At 45.4% G+C, this 14,469-nt stretch overlaps 1 protein-coding gene across 3 annotated transcripts in view; it reads right to left on the bottom strand.

The window, feature by feature from the left end:
* Positions 1 to 14,469, bottom strand: part of SLC7A14 (solute carrier family 7 member 14) — a 64,614-nt gene that overhangs the window by 16,470 nt on the left and 33,675 nt on the right. For all 3 annotated transcript variants that reach the window (XM_073359406.1, XM_073359405.1, XM_073359407.1), the window contains exons 3-4: positions 4,180 to 4,416; positions 493 to 710 (exon numbers count right to left, since the gene is read on the bottom strand). In XM_073359406.1, coding sequence (XP_073215507.1) covers positions 493 to 710; positions 4,180 to 4,416 — 455 coding nt within the window. The remainder of the gene's footprint in view (positions 1 to 492; positions 711 to 4,179; positions 4,417 to 14,469) is intronic.

Here is a 14,469-nt window from a genome sequence, read left to right as displayed (position 1 = left end):
CAAGGAGCTAGGAGATGAAACCAAAGTGGTGCTTTCTAAGAAGGAAGCAGGGGAGGGGAGGGTGGCTAAAGACTTCTGTTGTTACATAGTCTGAGGAGCAATATGGGCCAGTGACTAGAGCCCTGGACTAGTTGTCAGAACACCTGGGTTCTGTTCCCAGTTCTGCCACTGACCTGATGTGTGTGACGTTGGGCAAGTTGTTTCTCCTCAGTTTCCTCTCCCAGCTTTTGTCTGTTATATTTTGTTAGTGCCAGCTCAGAAGAGCTGATAGTCTACCCTGGGGCTCTGATCTAGACTACACTGGGGCTCTGATCTCAGTTGGGGCCTCAATGTGCTATGTAATACAAATAAATAATGATGACCTGCTAGCACAGCAGATGGGAATTGGAGTGGTGTGGCTTATATGGTGCGGGCACTATATGACCAGCTAGGATGCTTCAGTTGAAGGCCACTGATGACCATAGCATACCAGATTGTGTGTAAGACACTTACCCCAGACCATCCAAATGGCAAGAACTGCCCTTCAGACCAGTTGTCGCCATTGACAAAGAAAAGCCCAGCGATCATGATAAAGATCCACACTACCAGATTAATTGCATTGAGCATGTTGTTAAATCCCACAGAGTTCTTCACCCCCATGGCCACAATGATGGTTACAATGACAGCAATAACCAGAGCGAGAAGATCTGGATATGATTCCTCTCCATTCCCTGGACAAACAAAACAAAATACATGTGTAACTTTTCACGCACAGTGAGAGAGAGAGACAGAGACAGAGAGAGAGAGAGAGACAGCGAGGACCTCAGGAAAATCCCCTCCCCTGCCTTCTGGATTCTGGAGCAATATAAAAATGTGTAGAGCTGCTCTGATCCTAATGCAAAGGATTAACGGTTATCAGTAATTAATGTGCAGCAGCACCTCGGCTTACATTAGCTATGATACGTTTCAAAGGCGTTCACCCCCAAGCTTATAAAATGATTACTAGCTAGGGTCAGGAAGACATTTACACCATTTCATAGAATGGCACAACAACCAGGTGTCTTGCCGTGTTTTAGAACCTTCCTGGGAAGCATTTTGTAAGAACCAGGATACTGGCCTATTGGTTTCTTCTAAGTACAGCATTTCCCAGTGCTTTCAGTCATGTGTCAAATTGTTTACTGTGAATGGATTACCATTTTTCATTCAGGATAAAGGACACACCTCCATTCCTTGCCCTGAAGTCAAAGGGAATTGTGGGTGAGCAAAGAACGAAAGTTCAGATCCTAAACTGTATGACCATGCCTCCATTTTCCAAAATCACCTAGTCATCCACTCTGCGAGCCTCCAATTAAAAATGAATCAAACATTAATTTTGTATGAAACATTTATCAGAACTGTGATCTATTGCTACTCATTAGCATCTGCCACAGAGTAGTACTGGGTCTGCTAGACAAATAGCGAAATCACTGAAATTAACAAGCAGTTACTAGATTTTTGTGCTCCAGGCAGCTGGTCGGTCCCTGTAGAAGGAAATCTAGAAGGTGATGATTAAAAATGGCTCTGCAGCATGGTTCCTGTCTGCGGAAGCCAGGTTGCTGAATCCCTGAACCCTGAAAGCCCTCCACTGGCTTCACAGACTGCCATCTGCGTCTGGTGAGTCACTCGGCATTGATGATAACAGGGGAATGTAAAATTAAGTAGCATAATGTATATATTATGATTTAGCTTTAAGACTGCCATTGGCTGGGTGCTCAGAAGTGTTTGTTTTCATTACCTTACAGATGCAGCCCATCTGATTAACCAGGAATTGGGGTTTGGAGCAGTTGCTTTGATTGCCAGTCTACTAACACTGCATCTGTGTATGCACTTTCTCACCTGCTGCTGTACTAGATTGGAAGTACACTGCTTCAGTTAGCAGTTATCTTCATCAACGTGTGTGTACGTGTGATAGGCACCCCCCTGAAACCATGTAGTGTTCTTATACCAGAGTAATCAGAGAGAACTTTAGCAAATGCAGAGAATAAAACACAGGTTGTTTTCCATCTGATGGGTATAAATTAGAGATGGGCTTAGACAGAAGCCCCAAACCTGTTTCCCGCCCAAATTGCAGGGAAGTTCCACTCCAGATGCAGTTCCCAGCTTCACCCCTTGAGCCTGTCTCTAAGACAAGCTGAACTAGAACCCTGGATTGGAACAAGCCAAGCTTTGAGACTGTTTGCATTTAGAGCAAAACATGCTGCTTCAAACCCATTGCTAGTACCAATAAAATGATTTATTCTGGCCCCCTGACTGCATCAAAGAATGCTCCCTCCTGCCAACGAATGTTTTCCAATTGTGTCACCAGATAGAGAACTCCTCAGGGGTGAGTGAGCCAGGCTACGAATTCCATCACTAGCGCAGGGCAAAGCAGCCTACAAAATGCTGTGGAAAGAGTGGAACGGTGAGCACTGCAAACATCAGCTGTTGATCAAACGGGGCAGTGAGAAGGATCCAGGATGAGTGGCACTTGGATCACGTGTTGTGTATTTCAGTGGGTGTGATCATGAGAGTGCAGCACTGTGCCTGCTTGTGGGTCAAGAGGACCTTTGCTATAGTCAGCCTGAGCCTGTGGATCATGTTCCCTGGAGGCACCTTCCTCAGTTTATCCAACTCTTCTTGTAATCTTTAGCATTCGGGGAGTTTTGGAGCTGGAATCACTAGCGACCCCAGGGCATTTGCAAACACCAGACTCTTTTGAGAGGATCCCGGACTGTTTGGCTTTTTAAATACTGTCTCCACTTTTACACTGTGTTTTGTGACTTTTTAAACTGCCCTGTGTCTGAGCAGCATCCCATGTATATCAGCAGGAGAGAGTCACTGTGTGAATGAAGGGATTAGCAGCAGTATTTTGACATAGTCACTTACGAAGGTCTTTAACTCCTGGATTAAGGTTCCTCCATCATGAGCCAGTGAAGAAACAACAGGCTCCCACTTCCACCTGTTTATCTGCATTAATCAGTAAGGGTCTGATCTTGCAAAGTGCAGATTTCAGTGGAAGTTGAGGGAGCTCAGCACCTTGTAGGATTAGGCCTTAGGTGAGGAGGGAACACTCACCAGGATTGGTTGGCCGTTTCAGACATTCCCTCCTGAAAACCCACCTGTCACAAGACAATCTCAAAACCAGGCCAGGATGAGGCATGGGACAATGTCAGGGTCAGGCCCAGGCCCAGGTTCCATCTGTGCCTGGTTTTTCTCCTAGGTGACTCTATGCTACAGCAAGGCCTGATGGGAAGGGTGAGACAGAATAAAAGACAAGCCCTCCTTCCTGGTGTAAAGAGGGAATGGGACTTGGGTGGCTCCCCCGTACTTAGGGCCTAGTGGTCCCCTGCTAATAGGAAGGTGAGGAGAGTCAAGGGAAGGACAGCAGTGGGGTAAGGAAGCTCTCCAAGGCTGGTGACCTGGCCAGTGCTGGTGTCATTCCCTGCTGAGAAGAACTGGGAAGGGAGTCCAGGAAAGATGCTAAGAAGGTCCAGGGTGAGGTAGGGAAAGTTGGATGGAGGAAGCACTGGGAATTGTGAGCAGGGCAGTTTGGAGCGGACAGGCAGTTTGCATGGCACAGGGTCACAGGGCCTGAGTCTGGAGTAGTAGAGAGCCTGGGCTCCCTTACAGTGCCCTTGGGGTGATGGGAAGCCCCTGAAATGAAGGGAAAGGATTCAGAGAGAAGTCATGGCCTTGTGAGAATAAAGGATGGGTCAGCCCCTGGTACAAGAGGAGAAAGTGATGCCTGTAATCAAGGAACAGGACTTGCAGGTGGCACAGACCCTAGGCAGAGGGCTGCTGCCCAAGGAGGGGGAGGGACTTGTTTTGGGCAGCTATTAACTGGGCTTTCTTTTGAAAGACTTGTGCTTTAGCTATGGTGCCAAAAGCCCAAAAAATAGCCAGAGGAGGGCTCCCTCTAGAGGAGAGAACCAGAACCACAGAAGGAGGGGACCTTGGGCATGGCAGCACACCTGATGTCAGAAAGGTAAGCTGCCACCTCACTCCAACTCTACTGGGATGCCCGCAAGTAACTACAATAGCAAGACTGCCATTGACAGAGGTAATAGTGAACAGAGCATGCGATCCTTGTCTGATTTCCAAGGAGGTTCCAGTTGCCTTTTAGGTCCCGATTAACACACGTAACTACACATTACATGACAAGAGTATTAGTCTAATTCTTACCCAGTCCATTTAATGTTCCAACGCTGTCAACCATCCAGCGGCTGATGGTGTGATTTGCCAGGGAGTCAAACATGCTGCTCAGGGCACTTGCGCCAGCTGCTGTGCCAATCAGGTACTCCAGGATCAGGTTCCAGCCAATGAAGAAGGCCACAAACTCCCCAACGGTCACATAGCTGTAGGTGTAGGCAGAGCCTGTGGTTTTCGGGACACGCACTCCGAACTCAGCATAACAAACACCTGTTCAGAAAGCACAAATGGCCATGAGAAAATACAGAGTGCTGGACAAGAAGAAAGAAGTTAACTATGGGCTGGGCTGTGCCCAGCCCTTACATGGGTATTCAGTGTAGGGTGGGGAGGGAAATGAGCATAGCCTGCGTAAAGACCGTGGGCGCAGTTATCGTCCCTCTGTTCTGCGGAGTGCAGGGACTACTCCTTCCCTAATCCCCTCTGGTGCAGAAAGGAGTAGGAAGGAGGTTGGGCCACAGCTTCTGGCCTGCAGAGCAGGAACATGCTTAGCATGTTCTGGGCACTGTCACACGCTACTAATATAACAGAAATAATCCTCCTAGGCAGCTCAGTCTGGCCTCTGAAAGGGTTAGGTGCAATTTTGTGTGCATACTCTCAGCAGGCTTTAAGGCCAGAAGGGACCAGCCAGTCTGACCTGCTCCGAACACAGGCCAGAGATCTCCACCCAGCTCCTCATGATCTCAGGGGCACATGAATTTGGATTGGGGTGGGCAAAGCAGGAGGCTGGCTAGCAGCTGAACACCTGCAAATGCAATCTGTGCGTACATATCCCGCATATGTGTGCATGCCAAACGTGTCCTATCTGAGAGAGTGTGGCAACTCCTGGGAGCTCAGAACTGAGTCCATCCATAAGTGCTGCTGGTAAACACACAGCATGGAGGGTCAGGGTCCTAGGCTGGCTCCCGAGACAGATAAATATTTCCACGCATGTTATTCAACCAGGCAAAATTAGATTAAAAAAAAAAAGCGAAGAAATCCAGTGGTAACCATCTGCTTCTCCCTTTAACTGTGGGCTACAATAGCTCTGAGAGCTGGGTAGTAATTTACTATGCTGTCTATTGCTTGTATTGAGAATGAGTATCTGGGATAAAGGTCCGAGGAACAGTCGTCAACCCCTACCATCTGCGAGGAGCTGAAAGAGGATATGGAAAGTCAGACGTTTGCCAAGCCCAGGTCTTGGCTGCTGCTGTTAGAGTAATAATAGCCTTAGGCTTTTTAAATCAGATGCTTCTCATGCAGCTTTGGATATAACAGGGATCAGTCAGTCAACCATTTCTTGCTGTGTCTCAAGAGGACTAATAATTATGTTGTGAATAAGGGAGAGATGAGGCGGGGAAGAGGGCAGTGGGAGCGACTGAGCAAGTCATGCTAGAACTGCATGACTGTGTATTCCCGTTATTTATTGCGTGATGACGGAGTGCTAGCCCTGTAAAAAACTGGCAGAGGACATGGTCCCTGCCAGGAGCTTCCAGTCTAAGGGCCTGATACTCAGAAGTGCTGAGCACCTCAGACCTGATGACGTCAATAGAGCTGGGCTCCCTTCTAAGCAGCTGTGACTCCCTTTGTGCTTGTTTATGAGCATCAGTAAAAGACAATGAGTGAGAACAAGGAACCATTTTACTCACTTTCCATGCAGCTCATGTGGTGATGGATCTGGAACTGCAGGGGCAGGCTCTTTAAGAGAGTCCTTGCTCTTGCCGCAACTATCTCTATTCAGTCAGGATGGTGTAACAGAGGCAAGGAAAGTCTTTGTCTCCAAGGGGTGTAAGCATTTTTAGTTAAAAATCCATTTTCCATTTTTTTTTTAAAAAAGGGGAGGGGGAGGGAAATTCAATGGAAAATTTTCAGCCAGCCCTAATAAACAGTTCAAAACACCATCAGCAAACCCATAACTCCTCCACATTACACATGCTGCCAGACCTTGGTCACATGGTATTCTACCAAAGACTATGATGCTCTGAGGCTTGTGGAGGGTTGTTCTTCAGTTCCTCTAATGTGGGTAAGATATTACTGACATGCTGCACTTTATGTGCAGCAGCCCGGCTGTTAATTGTGGGCTATCTCAGATGAGCCATGTACCATGCCAAAGAAAACAGAGGTTTAAAGACCAGCTGCCTTGTAACCCAGGAATGGGAAGTGCTATATAAAAGCACTTCCCATTCCTGGGTTACAAGGCAGCTTTATATATATCTAAAGCGGCTCAGTGGTGTCTTTGCATGAACCGTATGACAGTGTAGTCGTTTTGGTGGAGATAGAATTCTCCCTTCTTCCTCATCCAGCCCCAAACCATGTGGATTCTACCTTCCCCCCAAAAGTCTTATTCCTAGACTCTATTTCCTAAGTTCTTTTCTGTATATTACTAACCTTAGCAATATACTGCAATGCTACCAGTACCTGTGGGCCTTAAATGTGTACACAAATACTAGTCAAGCTAACCGGTGTCCTGTTTGTGCACGAGGGCAGAAATGGTTTATTTGTATTTCTTACAGGCCTTTACCACCATGGTACTGGAGGTGCCCTGTGTACGGTTAAACAGAGACCAAGGCCTTAGACAGATCAATATTCCATGAGAACCAGCATCCCCTTCAGAAGGAGGAAGAGGAATGCCATTGCCAGCAGGCTAGGTGAGAGGGGAGGCAGATTCAGAAATTATGAAAAAGCCTGGACAAAGCAGTGCACTTTATGGTTCTGTCTGCAAGTGGCCAGGTTTGGGCTCAGATCAGTTTCTGAAGGGAGCAAATTCCAGAGAAGAGGGCTTGCTGCTGAGGATGCCCTAGGCCCATCCGAACAAACACAGGTTGAGTGGCGGTCTCTGACATTTAGGGCTTTGTAGACGGTGACCAGAACCTTGAATATCGATGGAGGGGTTTAACTGTCAGCCACCAATGGAACTCTGAGCACAGACATCCCCCTCAAATACATGTACAGGCAGACACAGAGGGTGCATGTGTGTCCTCTATGGCAGCAGATTACTGGGGCTATCACCGATTCAGTGCTATTCTCTCTCTGTTACGATGGGCAAGCTGTTATTAACTCTTGCTGCCAGAACCTTACTGCTGCAGAACATACTTCCAACTCAACTGTTTTATTCCACCGTTTACTGTTTCATTAGTAGTTACATGCCCTTGGCCAAACACTGGCCAGGCTGTCTGTCACAGGGTACTCTTGGTAGCACCGGGGGCACTGAAGAGGTTGCAGTACTGGGAAGACTGTAAGCTTGAGTGAAATTAATTGACCAGTTTCTCTTGGCATTGCTGACACCTGGGTGGTAGTTGCTGGGCTAATGAGACAAGTGACTCAGTAATTGGGAGAATATATAACGGGGAGGAACAGGCAGTAAAGGGGGATATTCTGAGGAAAGAAAATCATGTGGTGGGTCCCTCTTGTGCTGTACTCTGTGCTAAGTCCTGCTGGGAAACTAAGGATTAAAGGTACCTATAGTTGAAAAGATACAGTGTGCTTGTGACAGGCTAGGCAGGGCTGCTCAGTGGATAGCTGATGAGATAGTGTTGTATTTGGGCACCTGCTAAGGACCCCAGCCACTGGAAAGTCAGCAGGGAGACAGAGGCTGGGATTTTCAAATATGCATAAGAGAGTTAGGAGCACAAGTCTTATTTCATTGACATGCAGGCTCTCTTGAGAATCCCACCCAGCAGTTTCTGCTTCCTGTCTGAGTTTTCTCCAAGCCTGCAGAAAGGCCAGGCCAAAGAGCACTCTGTAGTGGGAGCCAGGGGGAGAGGCTGAGATTAGGGGGCATGGTGTATGACCTTGCGTATGCCCAGGACCTGGCAATAACCACTGTGTGCTGCACACCCAGGCAGGCAATTATTCCTATTGAGCAAGAATCTGCCCAGGCTGGAGCTGAGTGTGAGAGGAGTGTACAATAATGCTGCTTTTGCAGGGTTGTGTTCTATTGTGCTTCATGCTAGAATGAAAGATAGTTGCTAATGGTTCTGAGATTGCTTAAGTATCCCAAGGTGAATTTTGTCAGGCCCTCCTGAGTTGAATACATCTAACGTCTCTAATAATATTCTTTAACCTGTTCTTTCCCTGCTTTCGCTTGTTCCTTCCCCCTTACTAATATTATCATTTTACCCTGTCTGCCTTTGTTTCCCACCCACCCCCATCTGTTATATCTAATTTGACTGTCAGCCCTTCTGGGTAGGGACTGTCTGTGTTTATACAGTGCCTAACACAAATGGGTCCCAATCTCACCTGGGCCTTCTAATGCTCTACTACAACTAATAGTAATAACTAGACCCTGAATAGGGTATTTGCATGAGTGTTCTTCAGGTCTGACAAAACTGCAGTTAAGATCAGTGAACAAAGGTCTCCAAAGTGCACCAAAGTTACACCCACTGGAAAAAAAAAATCCACAGACCAGAATCTGGTGGATTGTCTGTCTGAAGGATTGACCTCTGTAGTCCTGAGAATGCCTAAAGTGGCTGGATGCTGATTGGTGGGAACTCTCTTCAGCATCTTCCCAAAGTGTCTAGACCCAAGGACACAACTTATTTATTTTTTTTATTTGTACTACTGTTCTGCCCTCTGTTTAATGGGAGTGCCATGGTTGTGTCAAGGGCCAGGGTCAGACTCCAGTGCAGTGGGGACCTTTTCCAGTGATCAGAAGGGATTTTCCTGCACTTTACAACTTCCCCCAAAGTAATTTGTACCAACTTAACATTTGAGCATGACTTTATTTCTGTTTAGCATGAACTTTCCTGCATAGACCTTGCCAGGTGTGCAGCTGCTTACAGCAGTGATTCATTTGAAAGAAATCTCTTGGAAGGAATGCTTTATCACTTTCATCCATCACCTCCATGAATGGAAACAGGGCTACCTCCATATAGGGTCATAGCATTTAAAATCCAGAAAGGCACAGCTGCTGGAACGAGGGGTTCTGGGAGTGCTCCTGCACCCCCTGGCTTGGAGTGGTTTCCATCATCTACAAGACTTGCAGTTTGGTTCAATGGCTTTCAGCACTCCCACTATACAAATTGTTACAGCACCACAGCAGAAAGGACAACTGGATCTAGCTGGGCCTCTGATATATCACAGGCCATTAAATACAGTACTACCCCTGCACGCAGCCTCTCAACCAGAATTTTAGAGCAAAACATTACAGCTGTCAGGAGATTAAACTATTGTGTGCCACAGGCAGAGAACAGGAGGGACGAAACTGCGTCACCGCCTGAGGCCTCTACAGTGCCAGGGAGCTGAACAGGTTTTGGCGAAGGCCAGTTGCGTAAAGGGGCATGTGGAATTGTTGGCCAATCAAGTACAAGTAGTCTGATCTTCATAAGGGATGAATTTCCAAGTCCGCCCCACTAAAACAGCTCCCCACATTCTGCATATCCAATGACAGCCCAATCCTGCAAGCCCTCAGTTCAAACACTTCTTGTTGACTAGAATTGGCGTTCTGAGAGCTTATATGGTCAGGCCCCAAGTGCCCATCCAAATTACACAGAATCATTTTAGAGCTTTCCCGTATCTCTTTAATGTCACAGCTGTGAAATGATACTGCTGGCTCTGGAAGGTTACACAAGAGTGGTAGGGCCTGGGGGCATTTTGTCTGACCTGGTGCTGAGACGGCTGGAATGCCTTTGCTGGCATGGGAGAACCACTGCTAAAACCAGAGGTCAACACCTTTCACAGGAAGGAAGTTACCCTTTGTGTCCATAGCCCAAAAGCTAGTACAGATGGGAACACTGTCTTCCCTGAGGGCAGCTTGGCTTCACTCCCACTATGAGCATTAGGAGCCAGTGGCCATTGTGAAAGAGGACAGTTTTGTTTTCCACAGAAGAACATTATCTGTTAACAGAGGCTGAGGAACAATAAGCTTTCAGTTATGAAAAATAACTGACAAATGGCCATTAATCACAAAAAGCAAAAAATCTTCAAATGTAGCCAATGTAGGAGACTTCAGTGAGCTTTCACATATTCTTCAAGCTTCCCATATTATTGTTACATTAAGATCACTGAGGACCAAAAAGAGAGAGACCTGAAACATGGTGCTGAACTTTGTAAAGAACTCATTTAAAATTTGTAACTCTAATTAACAGATTTACTTTTAAATTCTTAGAACATTCATTCTGTACTTAGAGTAAGTGTTGTAATTTTAGGAGGGATATGCTGTATTCTTCATATTTAACAAACCAAGTTGTTGCAGTGTAAAATTCACCCCCCCTTAATTGTGTAACTGCCACCTGTGCTTTCATAATAATTGTAGTACCATGTTTTACTTGAGCAGTTTAACAAGTAAAACATGATGTATAGCCATTATTGAGCATTGTGTAGGAAAAGGTATTTAATGTTTTACCAGAAATTACTTTTCTTTGCAAATTCAAAACAGTGTTTTGTTTTTAATCAGTTTGGGATCTGAAATGAATTTGTAATTTTATAAAGCCAAAGCTCTTATAATATGTGCAGCTTTTAAACATTCAGTGTGAACAGAAAACTCTTGAATCTTTAAGTTACATGCAAGGCACTTGTTCTTGCTATTGGCGTTCTTGTATGTTTCATACGCTTTTTAACTTGAATAGATAATAGTGCTTTTGAAAATGACACTTGGTTTTTCTGAAATGCAGGCCAAGTTGCAAGAACGAGAAACCCTAATCATACATCCACATATAAAAAGTCATTATTCAAAGCTGATTAAAAATGCATGCAATCTGCAAATGTAAGACATTAACAGATTACTACATGCCTGAAAGGTTTATGAAACAGATGAGTTAATGGGGCAGGTATTCTGTTTTGCTCTTTGATGGCTTTAAAAATCATAATCCTTCTTTGAGGTAAGCCAATGAAAAGACAACATTCAAGGAAGACTGTGCCAGTATGAGTATGTATCAATAGGAGTGATGACTTCTTAAGATGACTAGATTTGAGGTTTCAATTATTCCACTAGAGTTGCCATATGGAATGATGAGATTCTTCTATGCATTAGTTGTAGGCATCATAGATATACTGCCATTCATAAATACCACCCCCCCACACACAACTCATTGATTTCAGTGGGAGCAGGACTGGACCTATATTTATAGTATATGATCTAGCGGATAAGGTACTGGAGTGGGATACAAGATCTGGCTTTGCCACTGGCTTTCTCGGTGATCTTAGGAAATTACTTCACCGCTCTGTGCTTCAGTTTCTCTGTGCATAAAATGAGGCACATGATATATTTACCACCTTTATATGGGGCTCTGAAACCAGTGGAGGAAAAGAATTAACTTTCTATTCTGATTTTGTGCCTCTACCTTCTACTGGATAGAATTGGAACTGATCAAGCATGTATCAAAAGCCCGAGGCTGCCCTCTGGCTTGAGAGGTAGAATCCTGTGCATTGAAGCAGAAGGGTCTGAGATCTAACTCTGGTGTGCAGCAGGCTGGAAATGTCAAAGTCCTGATTGGGTTCATACAGAATGTCAGCTCTAGTAGGTGGATGAGGCAGCATTAGTGTGATCTGTTGGCTATTGCCAACCGCAAGAGATCAAAAAACATGAGTCAGGCCCCCTAAAGTCATGATTTAGCCCAAAGAATCAAGAATTTTTGTAAAGATCATACTTTTGGTCATTTGATTAGATTTTTTTAACCCCCCCCCCCCATCCTCAGCATCTGTGTGACAATTAGTATTGCAGCATGGCCCCCTCTCTTTGTAGGCTGGGTGTGGCAGTTCTAGGGGCTCTTCATCCCCCTCTGCCCCATCCCAGGCAGATGTGGGAGTGGGGAGGAGCAGCTGAGCTGTCCTGCTCCTCAGAGGAGGGGCAGGAGCAGAGCTGCACTGGGCTCTCTGCTCCTTCCCCCTGTGAGAATGGTGAGCGAAGGGGAGCTGTCTGCTGGCTTCCAGCAAGGCTGAACTTATGAGATGCTCCATGCCCATCGCAGTCATCGCCAGAAGAGCTCCAGCAATCTCTGAAACCCTGTTACTCATGGAAAAAATCACAACAGTTGGTAATACTGTGTGTCACCCGACGCACAGATGGGCGTCGGCAGCCAAGTGGCTCATATGTTTGACCATATCTGAAATATATGAAAAATGATGGGGACCCCAATATGTGCATGACTCCAAACACACTCTTCTTGCCACTTGAATGTAGGGTGTGAGCACTGGCAGTTCCAGAGGAAGTGGAACTAGTGCCCAGGGGAACCTTTGGAGTGGGGGGAACCAATTAAAATCTGCTGTGCTCCAGAAGAGGCTGCCTGCAATGGCTGATGTTTAAGGAGTGGCCTGACTGGGGACCATCTAATAAAATGGTTTCTAATAAGCTTCTTAAGAGAAGTGCTGTGCAAAAGTCCTTAACACCCACATCTGTTCTTTCCACTAGGAAAGAGCAACTATAAAAAACGTGCTCCTCTACAGGTTGTCCTGCCCCCCTTCCACTGATGCCATGGGAGACGATGTGTCAGTAGGCTTTCCTGCTGGCTCCCTCAGCAGATGGAGTGGGTGGGTTGGCCAACTCCAGAAGATCTTGGCAGGAAAGGATTCAAGCCATAGGCAACCTAGAAGACAGCAACAGGTAAGCGAAAGTCTCTGGGGCTTGGCGAGAAGATCAGGAGGGGAAGAAACGGATGAGGAAGTGAAATCGGGGGATGTCATCAGGTTTGTTAGGAATTATTGGGGTTCTTATCCCTCTAAGTCTCCCTCCCTGCTAAATCTCCCAGTGACTGTAAAGAGCTGAGAAGTCAAGTGACCCAAACATGCTACTTCAGCTTTGCAAAATCTATTGCAGGCAGAAGTGTTTTACATAGGAGCTGGGTCTGCCAGTTAAACATTGTGCAGTGTTGTTCTTCCCCCAATGTAAATCAAGAGTAACACTTCTGAAGCTAGTTGAATTACACTGGTGCAAAAATGGTGTATAAGAAGATTGGTTCCCCAACTTCCCCTAGTAGTGTTCTCTCATTGCACAGGAGGTCATGAAAGTTGTGTTTAGAAGCATTCTATCAGGACAACTTAAGCCGAACACTTCAGTTTTGTAAAATCCGGGTCTCATAACCCAATTTCTACAAATACATTAATGATTTTTTCAGTTTGTTTTTTTATTGTACTTAACCTAGACATTGCAACATCTTTCTAATGCAGGAGAGCCAGAAAGTGAAACTGACTAGAAACAAAAATCCTTTTAGATCATGTGTTCCATAAATATACTCAACGAGAGGATCACTTATGCCCCAGTCTTCCAGACAGTTGCCATATGGTTAACTTTACTTGCATTAATAGCCCCACTGAATTCAATAGGACTCTTAAAACTGATTCCCAAGTGTAAGCATTGGCAGGATTGGAGCCTTGTTGTTTGGCTTTTTGTAAATCAAAACAAAATTACTCTGTTACTAAAATAAAAACTGCTCTTTGCAAAACACCTCCCTGAAATCAACCTAGTATCTCCATTAGATGCTGTTTCCCTTCTCATTGCTAAACAAGGTTCTGAGGGTTCCCAGTACTGGTGGATTAAAGACTTTCCACAAATCCAATTATTTTGCTCCTAAGCCATTTTGTGTACGTGGCAGGAATACAGTACTTTGTTTAGTGACATAGGAAACATTCATGCAGACAAAGCCTTACTCCAAATTTGTAAATGCTCCAAATGTTTGCAAACAGAAGACACGGTACATCTCCCTGCAATATTTCTTTGAATTCTGAATTACATTTTTTTCCAATGGGGAGTGATTGCTGGCTTTCTACAGAAAACCAACTCACAAAACAACTGGTTGGGAGAACAATCTTTTTCACAGAAGACCATTTTTCTTCCAGACATTTTTTCTTTTCCCCTTGAATCTCAGCTGCAGCTTGTAATTAGTATAACAATCATTACACTGGTATAATTATATGGTTACTAATATTATTCAGGAGCAAATAAATACAGCTGAGTGGTTCTGGTTTTCAGCAGACAGGCTATTTAAATAAATTGTATAGCTTTATTTTAAACCTCCATTCTTTGACTTCTTGTTTGGGCTAAACCTTACATGAGGCAGCCATCAGCTTCACATTGAGCATCAGAGGTACTTGGCCTTGCAGTAAACAGTGGCTCAGGATGGATCTGAGTGCCTTGAGTAAGAGATAGCATCCTGCTTTGAGATGTTGAGGACAGGATGTGTCTGGCACAGGTGACTTCCTGCTTTTCAGCACAGAATGGCTCAGGGATGGGCTGTCTCAGGACTCAGCTAAGGTGCTATCCTGCTTCTGAGTTGGAGCTGTTTGACACACTGCTTCTGTTGCTAGCAATTCCATGTGGCTGCTGGAAACAAACACGTGTTTAGCTGGCTTGTG

The sequence above is a fragment of the Lepidochelys kempii genome, chromosome 9, assembly GCF_965140265.1.
Source record: "Lepidochelys kempii isolate rLepKem1 chromosome 9, rLepKem1.hap2, whole genome shotgun sequence".
Classification (NCBI taxonomy): Eukaryota; Metazoa; Chordata; order Testudines; family Cheloniidae; genus Lepidochelys; species Lepidochelys kempii.
Note: the sequence above shows the minus strand (reverse complement) of the source record. Positions and strands in the feature narration are given on the sequence as shown.